This window comes from Mytilus edulis, chromosome 4 (genome assembly GCF_963676685.1).
Source record: "Mytilus edulis chromosome 4, xbMytEdul2.2, whole genome shotgun sequence".
Taxonomy (NCBI): domain Eukaryota; kingdom Metazoa; phylum Mollusca; class Bivalvia; order Mytilida; family Mytilidae; genus Mytilus; species Mytilus edulis.
Genome location: NC_092347.1, coordinates 70,672,499 through 70,694,716, shown reverse-complemented (window position 1 = coordinate 70,694,716; position 22,218 = coordinate 70,672,499). Strand labels below are relative to the sequence as shown.

At 30.4% G+C, this 22,218-nt stretch overlaps 1 protein-coding gene across 1 annotated transcript in view; it reads right to left on the bottom strand.

Moving 5' to 3' along the window:
* Positions 1-511: 511 nt before the first annotated feature.
* LOC139520427 (spermine oxidase-like) overlaps positions 512-22,218 on the bottom strand; it is a 44,933-nt gene continuing 23,226 nt past the window's right edge. Inside the window, exons 5-6 of the mRNA XM_071313026.1 lie at positions 8,581-8,698; positions 512-6,283 (exon numbers count right to left, since the gene is read on the bottom strand). Of these exons, the coding sequence (XP_071169127.1) occupies positions 6,170-6,283; positions 8,581-8,698 (232 nt within the window). The 3' untranslated portion in view covers positions 512-6,169. The remainder of the gene's footprint in view (positions 6,284-8,580; positions 8,699-22,218) is intronic.

Sequence of the window (22,218 nt, the reverse complement as noted above, 5' to 3'; positions counted from 1 at the left end):
AATGGCAATGAGACATGTGTCAATGCTAACACAACTGCAAACATAATATCATGGTATTTGTGGTTCATCTGAAACTGACCTAATCACTAACTTAGCAATGGTTGACACTGCAGACACTGACAATAGCACACCTTAGTCTCTCTTAATGTTTTATAAACTGCGGTTTTTTAGTTTCCTCTTTGAAATTATAAATTTTGATTGTCTCTTTGGTATCTTCTGTCTTGTTGTATCTCACTACTTCGTTGATAGGTACACAAAATTAGTAATAAAAGAACTATTCCTTTGAAATTTTTGAGACACCATATTGTTGCCTCATGCACTTTTCTTTCTTTTTCAATCTTATTTCACAAAAAAAATATCATCAAAATCAATAAACCTTAATTTGCCTTTAAAAAAAATACCACTTTTAAAATATTTGTGTTTGGTTTCCTTAAATACATGGGTTGCTATCTCATTGACATTTGTCCCATGTCTCCTTTTGGTCATATTTAAAATAATAGTCAACTGTTGATATATTTATTATACTTTATTTAATACTCAGAACATTTTAATGTGACAATAAGTATGCTGCTATAGTCAGCACTGAGCAATCTAACACACCATCCATTAATTCTGATCTATAAATAAGAAAGGACAATGTAATCCCTTTATAGAAACTGGTTCCTTACTCCAATACAGAGCAAACTATGCTTGGTTTTCTCAGGAAAATTCATTCTTTTTTAATCTGTTCTTTAAGTGTAGATACAATGAAAAGACATTTTTGAATAATGACATTAATAAAATAATCTCAAAGATATCATCTGGAGTATAGGACACAAAAGATTACATTACCCTATCTACAAGAAAATAGAAAAGTTTAACAATACAACTCTGCCATTTCATAAAAAAATCTGTTAAAATCTTGTAAATGTATTTCAATTCATCAAAAACTAACAAATAACTTTGCAATGACTTATATTTGTTTTGCTTGATTATCAGTTGATACTTATGTGTATCCTACAACTGTCTCCATGTGAGGACATTTCTTGGCATCAATTCATTATTTTACTACATCAAATCAAATGAATTCTTCAATTCAAACCTAACATTTCAGTGTATTATTTACTTTAATTCTGCCTCTAAGTAATATTCAACTTTCTTGGTGTTTGGCAAGTCTATTAATAAAAAAAAATTTATGTATTAAATAAAATAAAAAAAAACAAAATATCTTTTGGGCGTTGAACCTCTTCTTGTACTACATGTTTCTTTTTCTATATTTCTCTTGGTATTTCAATAGATGATAGATAAAGTGTATACCCTCTTATATCATGTCTTTTTTTTCAAAACATGTTTGTAACAGAGCAATACAAGGCCTTTCAATTCTATAACAGTTACTGTTTGTGATTGTATTTTGAAAAAAATATCAGTTATTTTTCCTCTTAATTATTTTGCAAAACAATTATTTCAAAAAAAATAAATAAAAACTTGCATGAAATAACCTGTAGTATATATGTAATAAACAATACTATTATTTCAAATAAATAAGGACTTCTCTAGGTCATACTGCTTTTTTGAGAGATACAATTTAAAAAATCAAATAAATATTAGAAAGGCATAGCCAAACAAAAGTATAGTACATTCTCTAGCAAAACAAATCCAAGGCAACATTTTGTCATGGTTGTTTTTAAAATTCACATATTCTTATCCACCAACTTTAGGGAAATAAAAACCTACTCCAGTTTGCATGGCATAATTTTCATCCCATGGACGGTTTTAAATTATTAGATTGCTGATAAATGAACATAAATTAAACAATTGAAAACAACATTATAATATAATTACTGAATGAAAATCTCAAGATATAATAATCCTGTCAATGTCAACTTTAAATTAAGGTAGTTTCAATTATTAAAGTAAAGGCTTGTTTTTTCTTCATTTATGATATGAAAAATATTAGTAACATGACTGTTTTTATTTCAAAAATCAGAACCCAAAGTAATCATGTAATTTTGTGCATTTATATCCTGGTCTTTCAAGTGATGGTGTGATTTTGCAATAATGCCCTGGTCTTTTAAGTGATTGTGTGATTTTGCATTAATGTCCTGGTCTTTTAAGTGATCATTAGATCACTTATAAAAACCAAGACATAAAGATGATAAATGCAAAATCAGTTCTGTAACATACAACATGGGTGAACTTCAACTAGCCATTGATACGTAAATTTCAGATACAATTCAATTAGTTTTTTTAAAATAAAATGTCTGTTATTAAACAAGAATCTGACATGTTTTATCAAACTGACATCTTATATACAAGACATTAGCTATTTTACCAAAGTTTCATAATCATGCTAGTCACTAGGCTGACCATACCATAGACATCTTCTAGTCATCTTGACTTCCTATTTTTCCGTAAATTTGCCTCTTCAGTATCATGTACAATCACTTAATATTATTTTAGTTAAACGTGTAAAGTATATATAAAAAGAAGCCACAATATGTTTTCCTAAGATTAAAAACCAGTAGGAAGTCACAAGTCAGGGAAGGTGAAAAATAGAAACCTTAAGAAGACAAAACAAGCCTTTGCAGTGTCATGACAATTGAGCTGACTTGACATTGATTTCAACATGTACACATTCAAATTCTGATGTACAGTGTATAAATAAGATTAGCATTCATCACTTAATTTACTTAGAACATACATGTACAGATACATTCAAGATTGATACAGAATTAAAAATAAATCAATTGCACAATTTTTATAAATTCACTTGGCATCAAACATAATTTATCTGGATGATAAAAAAGGGCCTTTCTAGAAACAGTTATGGCTGCAAACAAAGGCCATGTTGTCATTAAATTGTATTTGATGTTGATTTTCTTGGTTTTTCTGAGCAGATGCCCAAACCAAACTTTAATGAAGAAATTGCTTGCATATAAATAAATAAATTAAGTAATTTAGAATACTTATTTTTTTAAAACAGGTAAATTGTCCCAATCAAATGAAATGACAACTGTTTTTGATCCTTTTCTCTAATCCCCAAGAAATTGAAATAATAAAAGTATTAATCTTACTTCAATATTATCATTTTTTTAATTTTCACGCTTGGTTTTATTTTCTAGAAAAGCCCTGTTAGAAATAACCTACTATTCTACATACAAAACATCAGAGTTAACAAATGGGAAATTTTAGCACCCACAACTTTTTCAGTGTGTGAACTGCTTTTAAATTTTTATTAAATTTAACTTATTATAAGTCTTCTCATTTAAAATAAAAGTAGAACATTAATTTTTGTATTAGTTCCAATTCATCTCTATGACTATGTTAAAAGATTATATTGACATATTTTCAAAAACTCTGATATTTTGGTTGCACAATCACTGATGATTAAAAATACAAGTTCCGAATATTACAGAAATTCTAAATAACTACAATATATACCACTGACTGACTAGGGAAAAAAATGACATAAATAAATATGTGATGATATACTTAAATGAAACATACATTGCATTACATTTTTCCTTCCTTTTTTTATAAAATCTGACAAACTAAAACATTTCCATTCAACGTGGATTTAAAAAAAAAGCATGACTCTTTCTTCAATCAATCCAACTATCAGTGCATAAGAATAAAAAAAAATACACCAAAGCAAACTATAACAAACTTACATTCTAAATTCTTTCTTTTTCCCCTATTTTTTGGCAACTTTTGCAATTTTACTCGTTTTACTGTTGGAAAAAAATTCACTATTCCATCTGACAAAAGTTTTCTTCAAACATCACTGCCTTCAACTTATGTTCCTTTTGATGAGGATTTGAAAAAGGTAGACAAATTTACTACCATCTTTATTATTTCCCAAGTTATGCTAGGAGAAAATACTAAGCTTCTGAGGCAAGGATGTGAAATTCATCTTTGGTCCATTTTCGTTGTATAATATGTATTCATAGAAAATGTGAATGTAAATGCAGCCAAAAAAAATGAAATGATAACACTTTCTTTTTCTTGTAGGATTATGACAGTGATTTTATTTTTTGTAGCATACTGACTTCTCAAAAAGATGTTAGATTCACATAAGACAATTGAACAAAACTTATGAGGTAGAACAAAGTAAATAAAAAACTCTGCAACAAGATTGAACAAACCACTTGCAAATACTCATTGCCAGTGACTACAATTACAAATACCTGTCCATGACAGCTTCAATTTCAAGAATTTCCAATCAAATCTGTGTAAAATATTTTTTCCTGTGAACAGAGAATAATCTCCCTTGTACACAGACCAGTGAGCACCATTTTAAAATTTCTCATAAGCCCACAATAACAAAACAATATCTTTCATCTATCAGAAAAAAATTAACATTGGTTTAAATGATCATATGATAAATATATGTGGAGATATTTTAACAAAATGCATAAACTGTGTTCAAACAGAATTAGCTATAAATTTAATAAATAACATTAACGAGTTGGTAGTCTGAGGTATTAAAAGACCCGCTCATAGGTGATAATACAATGCTATATAAATAATAATTGAAATAATTATACACAACGCCAACATGTTGATGTACCTTAGAATTATTCCTGAGGTTATTAGGTGATCAAAACAGCAAACTAAATTTTTGTGTGTTAAATTTCCACTAAATTCACAGATGCTACTTATAATGTGAAATTTTCACTTCAAATTCAACAACCTAGACCTTTGTCATAAAAATATTATACAGCTAAAATTCAACAAGCTGGTTTTGTGGGAAATTCATGTCAAAGGAGATACATGTATAAAAATTGAACTTACTTTTCATAAAAACATGAACTTTTGTGAAAATAATATCAAAACATTAAAAAATAAAAGGTACATGTATCAGCTTTTGAATCAATGTTCAATTGAGGTCTGCCCAACTTTTATGAAAAGCCTGTTATATTGATTAAAATACAAATGGAATAGGTCTAGATACCTAAAATACCTCTTCAGGCCTGCTGACCTTCCTGAAAAATTTCGGACAATGTCTTGAACATTATGCTTATTTTTTTTTTATAGTATCCCTAAACATTTAATATAACAGCTCATATAAGACCTTTGTACTATATATATGAGTGAATAAATAAAATCAGACTTTGCGTTATATATTCTAGAGGGGGACAAACCTTCCTAGAAATTATTATCCTCTTTTATAATCATTAGTTTCTTGTTGTTGTTTTTTCTATTGTTAAAAATAAAACAATTTATAAAATGCCTTCTTATCAAGAAAAAAAATATACTGAGGTCAACTTTTGCACTGAATAATATTATACTGACTCCAACAGACTATTAAAATTCCAGGTTTTCTACATACTTGTCAATAAACTTTATTTTTTCCTGGTAATTTCCTAAAATTTGTATTTACATTTAATAGTGGCAATATTCATATCAAAGTATTAGAAATTTGACAAATGAAGTGCAAGGATCAATCCAAGTTCTAAAATATTGTTTCTTTCCCAAAATGTAGTTTAAGGTGGTACCCAACACTTTCACTAAAGTTAATTTGGCTCGTTTAATTTTCAAAAAATTTTGACAGTAAACACTTTGACACTTTGACAAAAATTATAAAAATTTCAAAAAATTTGAACCAACCATTTTATCAGAAAAATTACACTGATTATATATCAGTTTGACAAACACTAATTTTGATCATTGAGAAGCATAATATTCCCTTATCAACAAAACATAATTAAAATGTTTAGCTGAGTTTACAGAGTTATCTCCCTGTAGTGTTAGGTACCACCTTAATGGTTTCTTTTTCTATTCTTCTTAAAAAGGTTTCTTTTAAGTCTACTTGTATGTAATATAGATCAACTAAAATCCACAATTCTACATCATTCATTTTCCTGGCTAAAGTCGATTTGTCAGTTAAAATAGTGAATTTCAAGCATATAATTATAAAATTTGCCATTTCCACTTGCTATTAAATATAGAGGTCATAGAAAACTTAGCTTTATGCAAATCAAACTCTAACAGTAAAATAAATTTACAAATATTATAAAATGGACATTAAAATAATCATATGCAGTAAATTTACGGGTATGGGTAAGTTAAAGGGAGATAATGCTATAAAATGAGAAATAATATATATGATCATTTGCACCATTCATAACTCTCACAAAATTTGTGTCAATATGATACAACATAAAATGAGACTACATGACAACTATCATCATTTGTACAAATCTGTCAGTCTCTTTCCTTCTCTCAAGCCAGTCAGCAATGCTCCATGTGTAGTTGAGTAGTGAGTTGGATGGGTTGCCTCCCCTGCAAAGCATACTTGAGGCTGAAATAATAAAAATATATATAAACATACTTATTAGTCCTGAGAAAAAGATGATTTTCAGACTATCATAATTGTTTTGTTTGGGTATATTTTGGTTCTGATGTTCATATTGTATTATTTTGTTGGCTTCTATCATTTTTGGTCTTGAACATTCTGGATGAAAATTATTCAAGACACATGTCTCCTACTTGTGCATTGCTTATCTGTAATGTAAAATATTGTAAGAATGCTGGTAAACATGAAATGAATAAACAAGGCAAACCAAACCCAGTATTCTTATTTATAATGAATTAAATTTTTTGTTTCAGACTGTATTTCATAACGTTTTAACATAAACAATTATAACAGTAATGAAATCAATTGAGGACTATCCTCATTCATGTTTTGTTGCATATTTCTATAGCCATTTGGTAATGTTTTCGAATAGAAATGGTTTAGGGCTATTCAACCTTGATTTGATTGTTATTAATTGTGCATGTTGGAAATACATAATTAACAATTAATAATTTGATAAGATTTTGAAATAACAGATAAAACAAATTAGGTCATGATCATGTTGTTTATCTAAAATATTTTCATTTTTTAGCTAAAATATTTTCATTTTTTATTGTTATAGACATTTTTTTGTTGTTAAATTCAAGTTGATGTTATACACCACCATCTGGTGATGTTTATTTGAACTCTAAGCTGCATGTGATATAATCAAACCTGTTGTTATCACAAGACAAAATATTTAGAGAAAATTTGTCAATATTTCATCAAACACTTTCCCGTTCGGTGTTTACTGGTGAAAAAGTAGCACTGGTAACGCTTATTTTTTGTTTGTTTTTTAAAGCTTATAAGCATGGCTTACAGATGCTGTGAACCAAATTCGTTCATAATGCTACTGAATTATTTGACTTTCTCAAGTAGAAAGTCATTATAAATTGGCAATAGTTAATCAATTCTTGTTCATTTCTAATAGGAATACATTAACAAAGCTTAATATTTTGGACTAGATGCATGTACATGTATCTTCCTCATGCCAAACAAAAGTAAATTTATAGGACATCTTTTATTACTTCAAGTTGACCTTCATTCAACTTAAACCATATAAATGAATGTAACAGTATAACTATCTGCTGATCAAAAGCTTAATGTCTCAAAATGTAAAAAAAAATCTCATTAAATTCTATTCCCAAACTAATTCTATTTCAGCAGAACACAGAGAAAAGATAATCTAAATACAATCAAAAGAAAGTTAAAGTATGTGCATGTAGTATTCTTTTTAATCAATATCACCCACCTAAACAAAACTTTATCAGACTTAAATAATATAACCTGGTCAATGTACATAAAAAATCTATAATGGATTATTCTTTGAAAGTAGGTCAAGACATGAATTACAGGTAACTAAAGTAAATACTAATTTGTCAATATAAAGGTTTGTTTATGATTTGTTGACAAGGAGTCAGTTGGTGCTCAGATAAATTTTCCCTTTTGATTCAGTTTTTACTAGTCTAAACCCATTTGATGATTACAACATTTGTGTTGTGTCTATTACACAGGAATATATTAATAAGGCATTACTCAAATAAACAAAGCTATATTTTATATTGCTTAGTTAGTCAAGTGGTCTAGGGCACGAGACAGTCCTAGACTGTGCTGCCAAGATGTCACAACAGCAAGGGTTCCAATGAGGACAAAACAAAACTTTGCTGATGCAAAATTGCAGATCTAACATTGTTTCTCTTCTTTATTTGCAGTCCAGACACAACTTCCCAAGCTCCATTCCAGCAGACCTACATTTTTATACCTTTTTGTTTGATAGTTTGTTTAATTGATCTCATGCTGAATATTTAATATTAGCAACTGGACCTTAATCAAGCTTTGCCTGTTCAAGTGTCATTATGGCTTGCTGTTTGGTGTGAGTCAAGACTTAGAGTTGAAGTGGGTACTTTGACATGTAATTGTTAATTTTTACAAATTGTGACTTGGATGGAAGGTTGTCTCACTGACACACATACCACATCTTCTTATTTCTATATACTGTAAATTCGGAAATTATTGCAAGGTTTTTACTATTGCAAAAAATGCGACAGATATTTTGAAATATTTTATATGAATTAAAACAGGATTTTTCTCAAAATTCATAAAAGTTAAAATCTCATTTAAGTCTAAAATGACAAAACTGCAATAAGAAATGCACGCAATGATTTCTGTATTTACAGTACAACAATCAATAAGTGGGTCAAAATTTCTCATATCCTGAGATTCACTTCTTTTATTGATTTAGGTTTCATAATAATCTCTCTCACCTTATCAGATTCTGATCCCATTAAGGGTTCTGACAGAGCATCTACGTCTACGGCCTGAGCTCCTACTTTCAGGAAACTATATGATCCTCTGGTGTAAGGGTTATTTCCCCATCTGGTCCTGAAAAAGAAAGGTAAGAATATATACAAATAAAAAAAAATACATCTGTTCTACTGTCATGCTAAAGATCTAATCTATGCTCCTTGAGCAATGTATATTATATATATGAGCAAATGACCATACTCATATATATACAATAACTTTTACTGTTGAAAAAATAATGAAATCTCTCTCTGAAGTCAAGTATCTGGGTCGAGATTTCAAAACTCCTATTTCAGAGATATATGTGATCAACCAAAACAAGAGTAATATTCTACATCAAAAATATGTATAACATCCACAGGCTTATTCAATTAAACACATTCAAGGTCAAAAAGAGCTAACTTATAAGAAATTTTTGAAAGGCTTCAGATTTTTTTATTATCTTTTTCATTAATTACCCTCATTTCACTAACCTACATTTTAAGTCTATTTTTGTAAAGACAATAGCTACCATGTCAAAACCCATTATGCAGCAAAAATCAATAAATACACCTGATTAATAAGTCATTTACTATGGTATATAATACATGAAGAAGTCAATTACTATTCCATGTAAATTAATTGGTCAGGCACTATCCTATAAATCATTTTTTTAAAGATACAATAAATCAGTCATAGATACAATGCAACATAGAAAAGAATAGCAAATGTCACAAATTCATTACCCTGACACATGCAGATACAACAACCTCTTTTAATATGGTCCCTTTAATATTTCTGGACTTAAATGAGGAATGTGATTTTTGTCTGTTCAGCATATAATATTCTGATAGTTACTAAATGCAGAATGCTTCAGACTAACTTGCTTGATAGAGCAGCAGCAAATGACAATTGTAAGGTCATTGGTTTATAAATGATTCTAAACTTAGAACCCTTCACCATACGAACTTCAGATGAACAACTTTACATAAGACCTTTGTAGTATTTAGACTTGATAGACTTCAAATGAATTGAGAGGATTGTTTCACAGTCCAATTAATAAGAAAGATCTTCTTAAATGCTAAAAGAAAACAACTTGTGTGAAAATTATCACTCAACAATGATTTCAAGACTCGCAACAATCCCTCATAAATTGATAACACTTGTTTCTTGACGTATTTCCTTTTCTGCTTAACTTCCTGTATTTGTTTGTGTGACTTCTTTAAGATGTTTAATTCTCAGAATAAAATCTTTATTTGAACCTAAAAGTCCTTCAAAAGACTTGAATCAAACCTTTTTTTCTTTCTCCTTGCATTTATTTGAATAAATTCAGAATAAATTGGAAATTTCCCCAATTTTTTGTTTTATCAATTTTCTTCTTTTGTATTGGAAGATCCGTCATAACAACAGACAAAAACATTATAAAATATCTGTTACCATTTGAATACTGTTAATTCAGTAATTATTGTGTGGTTTTTATTAATGCAAATAATGCTGGGTGTGTTTTGCAATAAGAACTCGCAATCAGATACATATATATCATGATGCAGATTATCTTGCAATTGCAATAATAAATGTTGCATTTTTGTCCATTCTTCAAAAATCGCAATAAAACCTTCATACAATAATTTCTGATATTACAGAAGCTTTATCCTACTAGACCCACTGTTGCATCAATTACCTACTAATAAACTTAAGTAGTCATGTTTTACAGTAGATTCAATTACCTGACCAGGTATCAATATATCAATTAAGAGATCATTTAATAGAATTTCCAACACTTGATAACATTTGGACCACTGCCAATATATGTCAACTTTTAACTTTCATTTATATACTTACTGGCCTTTGGTGAAAGAGATAATACAAATATAGTTTATTTACCAACATTCATGTGACATCTAAGGATACAATGGTTGAGAAATAAGGCTTCGAACTTACACAATATTATTGTCTTCTATCTAGAACAGCTCTGACCGACCTTTACTCAACAGTCAAAACATCACATGGCAGAAACACTTATCATATATCCTATTAGTGAAGGGAAAAAATAATATGCATACACACATCAGAAAAACCAATGTAGTGAAAAACTGATTGGGACAAACAATTGCATGACTAGATATTGTGCAATAACCATGATGAAGCCATTTTTAGATACCAGATAAAAATTAAAGATTGCATCTCAAGAAGTTTAGTATCTCTACAAAGTGTTAATATCTTTCATTCTAATCAACGTAAAGTACTGGAGTACTTATAAAGACTAGGAAACATGAACTGCTCACTACACAAAGTCCTGCATTTCTTTCACAAACAAATATTATGATATAACACAATTGATAGTAAATTATGCTGAAATGTATATTTTTTCGTAAGATTGTTTGTTAAAAAAGTAATTGATTCATAAGGTGTTATGCAGTATAGAAATACTATTTTGCATAGGATTAGACGATCAAAACACAACAAGGAGGATTGAGAGGTGTATCATATCCCTTTTTGTACAAATGAAACTTAATTTTTCTTATCACGGACCAAGCAATGGGATAAAATAACAAGGATATATTGTGTAACAGAGTTCAATGATTACTGTAAACGATCAGAACAACACATGGTCAAAATATTGCAACAGAATCTTCCAAAATAATAATCTCTCGGGTGTTTTGGCCAACAAAAAAACATGAATACAGGACAAGGATTTCTGTTTTTTTAACATCTACAGTATAAGAACATTTTCATATTAAGGTGGCTTGGGCCTATTCGAAGTTTCTATCAGAAGTGCCTTATTTTCAGTTATTTTATTCTTTACAGATAGTGAATCAAATTGGTCGAAAAAAAATAGGGGGTCACGGACCATTTAAGCTAAAAATTTTACTTTTAAACAGGTCATGTAAATGGGACCATTTTTTAATTTTGAAATGATAGGGAAAATAGAAGTGTTAACATATTTTTATCGGAATATCAAAAAAACATTCTATGACACTTTGTCCAAAACTGTAATATATAAAGCTGAAATATAGCTTCAATTTCAAAGAATGAGCACATAAAAAACATAGGTCACCGATAAGGAAAAAAAATTATTTTGCCTTAAAACATGTTTAGCCTCAAATTTTTAGCCAAATTTTGGCGGGAAAATGGTGAAAATGGGTGAAATGTTATTTTGAGCCTTTAACAGATACACCTTATAACGAAAATATTCTTTTAGTGAAATAACTACAATGATTTAACATTTCTAATCAATCAAAATATTTCAAAAAAATAATATCGAATTTATGAAAAATACTTTTCGTGTGCATTGTAATTCATGCGTGAAATTATGAACAGTCGAATAGTCCCTATCCACCTTCAACATCAAAACTACATTGTTAATTTATAAGACAAGTTTCTAAAGATTGTACAATACAAAAACATTTGCCTGAATATTGCACCACAAAGTCATGAACCTTGGTGGTTGTCGGTATCTTTTTTTTTAAATACAGCTTTTTGTTCTGCAAACATGTTTAGCCTCAATTGCAAATCTTTGGTAGCCACAACTTTTCTGAACATAAGACAAGTAAAACTCCAGACAATTAAAGTTTGGCATGTGGTATAGACTTGTCTATTGTTAAAGACTGTGATGTCATTGCTGTTTTGCTGTTTTTCTATCTTAGGTTAACGTCATATAAATACCATACAGCTATGATGTTAATAAAAATACCTTTTTAAAATATAGACTTCCATAAACTTTAAAAACAGATAATAAACAACAGTTCAATGACTTCCAATTTATATGTATTGTGAAAAAACCTTACCATGAAGTTAATTATAGTGAAATAAATTTGTTGTATAGCGTCTAGGGCCAGGCGGATCTGAAAATTTGTTTACACTTAAGGCAAAATTTTGTTTTAAATGACATAAGGTTAAATTTGCCTAATAGTGCATAACTACCGTCTACCATGATCTACTGAAATTAATACTGGAATTAACATATGTAATACCTTTTAACTTAGCTTTGTTGAACAGATTTATTTACCAATTGCAAAAACCTGGATTAAAATAGTTAATCTAATTTCTTGTACTTTATATCAAATTCCAGACATACCAAAAGTACACAATCCCAACAGTTTAATCTAGGAAGGTGTATATGTTAATTCAAGAAATCTCAATGTTTTAATGAAAGTTATAGATTTTTTCAAGTGTTAGGTATATGAATCAGACATGGGTTTTGTTGGTTTTTATCTCTATTTAATTAGATAGGCAAAATAATCATACACAACAGACTAGAATTGACTCTTTAATTTGATACATGTATAGAATTCTAATAACTAACATTTCTGTACTGTACACAAGAGTTTTCATTTGAATATTAATTTCAAGTGGTGTATAGGATTTCAATGAATTTTCTGTTCAGTACACTTGGTTTTGACTGCGCAACAGGAAAAAATAAAATCAAAATTAATCCAAGTCCATATCATAAGAATTTTTTTCCAAAGAAATGTCAAATCAGACAGTCTACAATATTTTGGTTACAATCAACTGATCATTTCATCAATTTTCCTTCCAGGTAAACATGACTGTCTACATGTATGTTCGCTTAACTGGAACATGCTTTGATTTTTTAATTTCCCTATAAAAGTAATGAAGTAAAGTATGCATTGCCTAAGTTCAGTACATAAAGGTTAATAAATCATTCTTCCATTCTTATGATTCTGAAAGTACAATCATGTATCAATTTAGTAAGCAAAATAAATAAAAAGAGTATTTGAGAATCCTCTACAAACTCTGATCTAAACTTTACAACCTGATATCCTTTAATCCCAAACCAATTAATTCTGACTTATTTATTGAGTTACACCTCCATCACATATGCTGTGAAAATAAGGCCCTGAGAGGTCTGAATTCAGTACTAATTAACATTATGGTGTACTTATATCATGAACTGTGATGCTTTGCTATAAAACTAGATGTAATGTAACAACGCCAACAGTGTAAATACTATTATAGACTTATAAACCAAAAATCTGTTCAAATTCTACAGGCAGAATGAAATTAAAGCTAGACAACTGTTTTATTTGATAGCAACACAAAGATGGTCATTAGTAACACTTTATTCCCAGCCGTTTAGAGGATGGGGCATAACATAAAGATATAAACACAATACTTAAGAAGCAACTTTGTAAAGTGACTTAGTTTATAAATGAACATATATGCTGGAGTTGTCTTTCTTTAAAAAAAAAAAAAATGCAGTGATATTTTTTTAGACTGGTTCTGGTAACTAGACAATGTAAAAATAGCTTTTTTTTAAAAAGATATTAAAAAGATATCAAAAATTTTCTTTAAAAAATGTACGAAAACATACACTTTTAAGTTTTAGATGGATTCCTGCAACTGGACTTAAATGACTAGATAACTGAATACGTTGTAGCTATAAGTACTGCTACTTTAACATATATTTGTCTTATATATGCTTGACTCGTATTGGTGATATATATATGCAGTTAATAAATAAAATATGTGCATTAAATTGTAACAAGGACATCATTTCTGGTTTACTATATCTCTGTTTGTCACTGAAGATGACAATTTTATGATAATTAAGTTTAAATTAGATTTTATGTACTTATCAAAGGAAGAATTTCAAAATTCAACTTTGGATACATGATGAAATGTTGTCTCTTCACAATATTTTCATATAAACCATAGATGTAAATGACTCATGCTAATTAGGCCTTATGAATAAACAATAGATTTCCTGAAACCTTAAATGCAAACAAATCTAGTTTAGTAATTTAACAATTATCATATACGCAGCAAAAAAAATGTCATTAAAGATGGATCATAATGTGTACAAGTAAACCACAAAATTATTATCAACAGTAAAAACAAATTAATAACAAAAGAGGACACACAGAAATGTCTTGCTCAGGTAAATGAGGTCTTGAAACTAACAAGTTCAGTAATTAGAAAGTAACAGAATGGATAAGTAAAATCTGATTTACTAAACCATGGAAATGATGTGTTTCACTAACTCACCAACGAAAAGATCTCAAAACTACCTGTGACAGAACCTCATCTTGAACACAACCCAACCACTGGGGTCATCTTGAAATAATTATCCAGCCCACTAAAGCACAGTCTTCACGCTGAACTGCTAAATCTACAGGCCCGCAGCTCAATTTTTGAAAAATTTTAGTTAGATTCTGTTGGCCTGTAGGTCTGATTTTTACAGGCCCGAGAGCAATTTTACCAGCCTGGGCTGCCTGGGCTGCCACTCGGCGTGAAGACTGAAAGCATGAACAAGGAGTCAAAGTCAGGTGACAAGGTATCATCATGAAATACCTCCACACATTTTTTTTTATAATCCAAGGACTTGAAGGGGAAAGCAGATAAGATCAAGTCAAAGTGCAGATATTGTTTATTGGGGTTATTTACAAATTTTGAAAGCAGGTGTTGCTTCTGACCGAGAGTTAAACCTATATCTTACCTATATGTACCTTAACTATTGTAGCATGCAAAACAAAATTAACATTGTCACTAAACCTGCTTGGTAAGCATATTTAATCGAATGTCTCACCACACCACACATTTGACCCTGGGAAGGTAAAAACTAAGAAGAATCTCATGATTATGTAATGTGTTGCTGGATGAAAATGCTTTGTTTTAATGATAATTCTATCAGATTTGAAATAAATTTGATTTCTCCCTGGTAAGCTTTTAAAAGCAAGGTTCAATCAAAAATCATATCTAGTTGTGACAGTAGTTATCAAAGGTACCAGGATTATAAAACAGGAAAAAGAAGAATTTTACTGTTTTATGATTTTAATAATATTCACTCCCTATATGTACATACACCAGTTCACATCAAATTTAAAAATATCAAATTCCATTTGGCAACATGTTGCACTATGTCAATATATTATATAATTAGATTCATAAGTTTTATCCATAATCAATACCACCATTTTTGTGGAAAATTCAAATTCTAGGAAAAGCTACAACACATTAACTTGAAACTAATAAACAATTCATGTACTCTTGAGCTTTACTATGCTGACAAAGGGAAGGGAGAATTGTTTATACAGGTTTATCCTGTTTATTCAGTCGGTCTCTTCCTGTTCAAAACATGACCATCAAAAGCATGTCTTCCTCTAACTTAAACATACTACATATTTTAAAATAAAGAAAAACAAAAATCAATGAACCAAAATTATCTGATTTCCTATACAGGTATATTTTTATGTCTTTTTCCAAGTAATCCACAATTTCCTTGTTTTCCTGTTGCATTTCAATTAAGTCATGCCTGATTCTGGTTACTAATAATTACAGAACTCAAGTGTGTTTCCAAGGACTGATTTGAACCAAGCAACAATGATAAAATTGAATCATAAATTTATGAAACGCTCTGATTTAAAAATACTAGGACAAAGGAATATTTAAATTCGTAAGAGACACAAACATTAACCCCACACCTTAACAGATGCCACAAAAATGTGGTGCAATCTTTGTTATAGTAATGAACGTTTTCACTGTTACTAATCCAGTGTAGGAGTAAAAATCGATGATCACATAGCATCCTGCTAACAGATGAATATTTCCTTTTGAACGTAATTTATATGTCATAATTTAATTAAGATTTTAAAGTTTTAAATAAAAGAACAAGCATGAGGAAGTTTGAGCAAGGACAAATAAACATAAACTTGATTTAATACTTAGAAATGTACTTAGCCCACCCCATTACATGTACGCAGAATTGTTTGTCTGGTAACTGGGACTGTTGACGTCATGACAAACATTTAAATCTTCATATTTCACAACACATCATCAACAAGTCAAAAAAACTAGGTCATAACTTCATTATCCAATATATTATGAAGTAATAGAAATGAAATTTTACTTTCAAATATGTATATTCTAACTTTTAACATCACATGTTGTGTCAGATACAATTTTGATATTATTGATTGGCACTGGTATTGGTTTCGCATAATCTTTATTATTAGATCGAGGTCAAGTGTTTTAATAAATATATATATTTCACACTGTGTGAATAGTATATGTCTAATCATTGTTATTGTTTAGTTTCAAAAGAGAAATCAATTTCAAAATACATAGATTTCTTTTCATAAAATGTAAGTGGATATTTGTTGACATTGGCAAATAAAACTATGTACAGCCTGAAACATATTTGTTTATCTTCAAGGTCAAGAAGGGGAATATGCTAGCTACATGTATATACAAAAGAATCCAGTGTCTGACCAAAACAAAAGTGTAATTGAAAAGGAAGTCAGGGTCTTAATTTTTACTTCTTTTTACAACAGGTTTTCAAGCACATGATTAAGTCAGAATTTCCTGAAGATAACTTTTCTACCCACTAATGCACTATATCAAGGATTGGTTTTCAGAAGCCTGTTCTGACCAAAACATATTATTAGCATCAATTTTACACCATTAAACCATCAGCTATGAATATAACACTTTAGTTTGTCAAAATTTTCCACCAAATTCAATATTTAAAGGAGATGGATGAAAGTTATATAGAGGAATGAAGGAATAATGAATTATGCATTGACTAAGTGAAAATCATCAAAACTTTTGTTTGTGTTGCCTATTGGCCCTCAAACAATTTGAACTGATTGGGCCATAAAAAAGAATAGGTTTGTTTGCCCAAACCCTACCTACCCAGAAAAAAGCTGCCTACTCAAATTCTTTATTGTCCTGATTTGAAGATGTTTTTTTTTAATCAGATAGGCATGAAGACTAATAAACATCTGATACTTCAATTTCTTTAAAAAAAAGAAAAAAAAAGAAAATGCCTACCTACCTACCCATTGTCTCAACCTTGGGTAGGGTGCAAACCAAAATATTTTTAATTGTGGCCTTGGCACAAGATTTGCAGGCTCTTGTAACAGGTTTTACTGTTGATCAATTGAGACATATGTTGTACATGTTGTAAGCCTCCTTTAGTAAATTGTTATATATAAATTTTTACACCATATATAGATACAAATTGACCCAAAACTCATTAACTCACACCTCAGAAACAGAAGTCCTGACCGTAATATGTCAGTTTAAAGAAATGTACTACATATATCATAGAACCTAACAGGGTACAGGTGTCAGACTGTAACATTCTACACATCTGTCTTCTTGTTTATCATACCTAAGCAAAACACTTTTAGACCATAGGTGTAGAAATAAAGAACAATGTCATACCTAATTGATCAAACCCTGAACATCTTTAAGTCAAAATATCAAAAAAAAATTGTAAGGGTTCCGCGGAACCCAGTGTCTCGCCTACTTTTGCTGTAAATCAAAGGCTCAACAAAAATGAGGAAGAAACTCAATCAAATATTCCCCTTGATACAATCTTTTGATTGTAATGTTCTGTCCAAGTTTGGTTAAAATCCAGGATAGTTTATGAATCTAATAAATGTTTTAAAAACAACTGCAGACTGTACATGTATGTATGGTTAACTGGAAGAAAATATAAGTCCATTTAAAAGTAAAATACTGAAAAAATGAATTATTTTTTTTACAAAATTTACTTCTGGATACTATTTTATGATCATAATTAAGCTTCTGTCCAAGTTTGGTACAAACCCAGGATAGTTTAAGAAAGTTATTAAAATTTTAAAAACTTTAACCACAGAGTGAATATTTGTGGACGCCGCCAACGACACCGACGACTGAATGTAGTCTCGCTTAGTCTCGCTTTTTCGACTAAAGTCGAAGCCTCGACAACTAGAGGTAGCAAATAGTCTATACAGCATTTAAAAAAAAATATAATTAGTGTGTGCTATTGAAATTGACACTTTAACAAGTGACAAATGATAGACATAGGTGAAGTGGCCTATAGGTCAATGGGACTGATAGACATAGGTGAAGTGGCCTATATGTCAATAGGACTGACAGACATAGGTGAAGTGGCCTATATGTCAATGGGACTGATAGACATAGGTGAAGTGGCCTATATGTCAATGGGACTGACAGACTTGTGAAGTGGCCTATAGGTCAATGGGACTGACAGACATAGGTGAAGTGGCCTATATGTCAATGGGATTGATAGACATATGTGAAGTGGCCTATAGGTCAATGGGACTGACAGACATAGGTGAAGTGGCCTATAGGTCAATGGGACTGATAGACATAGGTGAAGTGGCCTATAGGTCAATGGGACTGACAGACATAGGTGAAGTGGCCTATAGGTCAATGGAACTGATAGACATAGGTGAAGTGGCCTATAGGTCAATGGGACTGACAGACATAGGTGAAGTGGCCTATAGGTCAATGGGACTGACAGACATAGGTGAAGTGGCCTATAGGTCAATGGGACAGATAGACATAGGTGAAGTGGCCTATGTCAATGGGACTGATAAACATAGGTGAAGTGGCCTATATGGCAATGGGACTGATAGACATAGGTGAAGTGGCCTATATGTCAATGGGACTGACAGACATAGGTGAAGTGGCCTATATGTCAATGGGACTGACATACATAGGTGAAGTGGCCTATATGTTAATGGGACTGACAGACATAGGTGAAGTGGCCTAAATCACAGTAAATGTCAATGGGACAGCAACCTGATGATTTACAGATTACAGAAATCAATATGGCTCTATACCCTTAAAGTAGTATACAAACTGTTGTGCGTTTTCCTTCCAAACAATTATTCATTTTTTGTTATTTAGGGAATGATTTGTAATAAAATGATTTCCAGATGTATTTTCCGTCATTATTATCAGTTTCGCTGGACTCCCTAATGACTCAGCGAAGAACTTTCTCAAGACTATTCCAAACTCAGCCTATAACAAACTCCACCTCACAAACTCAGCCTATTACAGAATCTCAGAATCTTAGACAAAAATCAGACAAGATTATGAAAATTATATTGCATAGTTTATTTGAAGAAAAAATAAATAAATAAATAAATTTTTAAACAGTTTACAAAATTACACAAATATAAAAATGCATACATAAAAAACAATTTTGTTTAAGGTATAAAAAATCTAAGATTTATATATGGAAATTGGATTACTTATATATTTCATATAAAATGTCAGGTTCTGAAAGTTTACTTTTATTTATATATATCTTAGTATACTAATATAGATCAGACTGTTAAGATATTCAAAGCACATATAAAGCATGTAGTCAAAGAAACCTATTTGTTGTTTTAGGCCAAACTATTTTTAGATATATATATATAATAAAAACTTCAAAACAGGGAAGAAGACTGGTCAAATCATTCCTATTGTCAAATTGATTCTAAAAACTAAATGATTCTAAATCCAGTAAAACTTTCAGAAAACAGGGAGAATATACCAAGGTAGCAATCAAAAACAACAAGTTAGAGAAAACAGACACTATCGTAAAAAGGAAAAAGGACCAACAACAGCCCACGAAACACTACACAGAGAACTAATAATTGAGCTAACCACACCAAAATACTTGGGTTCATCCGGTTGAGTATCTACTCAACCAGTGACAACAAAGATGACCTGTGTTCAAAATGTCCTTCTTTTTTTTTTAAATCCCAGACTTATAGAGCTTAATTATAGAATTGGTCAGTCTTATAAATCAAGTCTTGAAATGCTGGGAGAAAGATCAGCAAACTCACCCAGTATTTGGAAAAAGGGAAAAACTTCCAGTTGTTGATCAATATATATCAGACTCTTTTTTCACACACATTGTCTGTGACGCACATTGAACATGTGTAAATTTACATTTCATTTAACACCAGTATTTACTAAATTAAGGTGTGTTTTCCTCATCATAAATATCTCATCAATTACATGTATGTAAATGGATCATCTATGCCTATATAAGCAACAAATCGTATATATTCATTATCTAAAAGTACTACATTATTATTATTAATATACAGAAGTGATATTAGCCAATATGTAAGAAGTTTACCGAGAATGAATAATGGCTTAGGTCAATAATTGGTCATGTCCCTGGGCTCAGACCTAAAATAATTCAGTAACAAAGATGAAATAAATAAATATACTTTGTATATATATAACTCATATCAAAGTTGAGAGTTCTTTGTTTCATCTCCCATTTAGAATATGACTTGTTTGATGAATTATAAAACATACAACAGAAATATTTAACACCAATACATGTGACTTAAATAAAGATATAACATTCAGAAATATTAGTTTACAAGTATTTTCATCATGCCAGTCAACATTACACAAATCTGAATATATTTTCTTCCTCAAAATCAAATTCATACAATCTACAGCTCTTACGTTAATTGTTAGTTGTCGTATTTAAGATCTTAAGAAAATCTCTTGCACATGTACAATAATGGATATAACAGTGTGGCATGGTGTATTGTAACGTTTATGGGTCATCGTAAATTCCCCTTTTTTAATTTTTAGGTACTATATATAACTATAGTTGTCCGGTCACTTTTTATTCTTGGAAGCATATATTGTCAGTGATTTAGGGGAGGCTAATTAGATTTTGACACATAGTATGTACTTGTACCCTTTTCTGGCATTAAAGACCTTATGCTGACCTCTAGTATTCATTTTCGTTTCATTTTGTTGTTGGGCTGCTGTCTACTGGACTCTTTTCAATACTGGAGTTTTCCTTTAAAGGTAGCCAAGGTACAGAACTACGAGCGCATTTGTTTCTAACCTAAACGATGCAAACGATTACACGCGGAGTCATTTAATCCATCTGTTTCTTATATTTTTTGGTCAATGTTGACATCGCGTAATGGTTGATCATTTATCGTTGAGACGTGTAAATAATGAATTTGTTTCTGCATCTGTCATTTTAATTATTACAAGCACATTTTGTTTTCACAAAGTCCTGGTTATTCATTTCCCGCACTTTTACCTGTTTGTTTACAGTGCATGAGTGTAATCTATTTCTGTCTCTACTATGTGGGGTCGATTAAGATTATTAAACTATATATTTGTTTCTAGCAGCGTAATGTTTACTTAACCATAGTCATCTATGACAAAATTTAGGGTTAGAAACAAATGCACTCTTCATTAAACTTGCTTAGCTTCTGCTGCCATGACAGTAGATCTTATCATATATAGAGGGGTGAACAACTCCTAGAGCGCATTTGTTTCTAACCTAAACGATGTAAACGACTAAGCGCGTAGTTGTTTAATCCATTTGTTTCTTACATTTTTTGGTCAATGTTGACATCGTTCACATAAACGATGTACGCGCAAAATAGTCGCGTAGTCGTTGATCGTTTATCGTTGAGACGTGTAAACGATAAATTTGTTTCTGCAACTGTCGTTTAAATAATTACGAGCACATGTTGTTTTCGCAAAGTCCTGGTTATTTATTTCCCGCACTTTTACCTGTTTGTTTACAGTGCGTGAGTGTAATCTATTTTTGTCTGACAACTTGGGGTCGATAAAGTTTATTAAACGATGTATTTGTTTCTAGCAGCTTAACGTTTACTAAACGATAGTCATCGATGAGAAAATTTCGGGTTAGAAACAAATGCACTCCTAGTAGATGGTCCATAGGTGGCCTTTTTTGTGATAAAATTTTTCATCCTACATCATATACAAAACATGCCATTCTATCAAAAGAAAGACTTTCAATATCTTGGTCCACATTTCTATGAACTTACATGCTGTCACCAGAATAAATACTTATA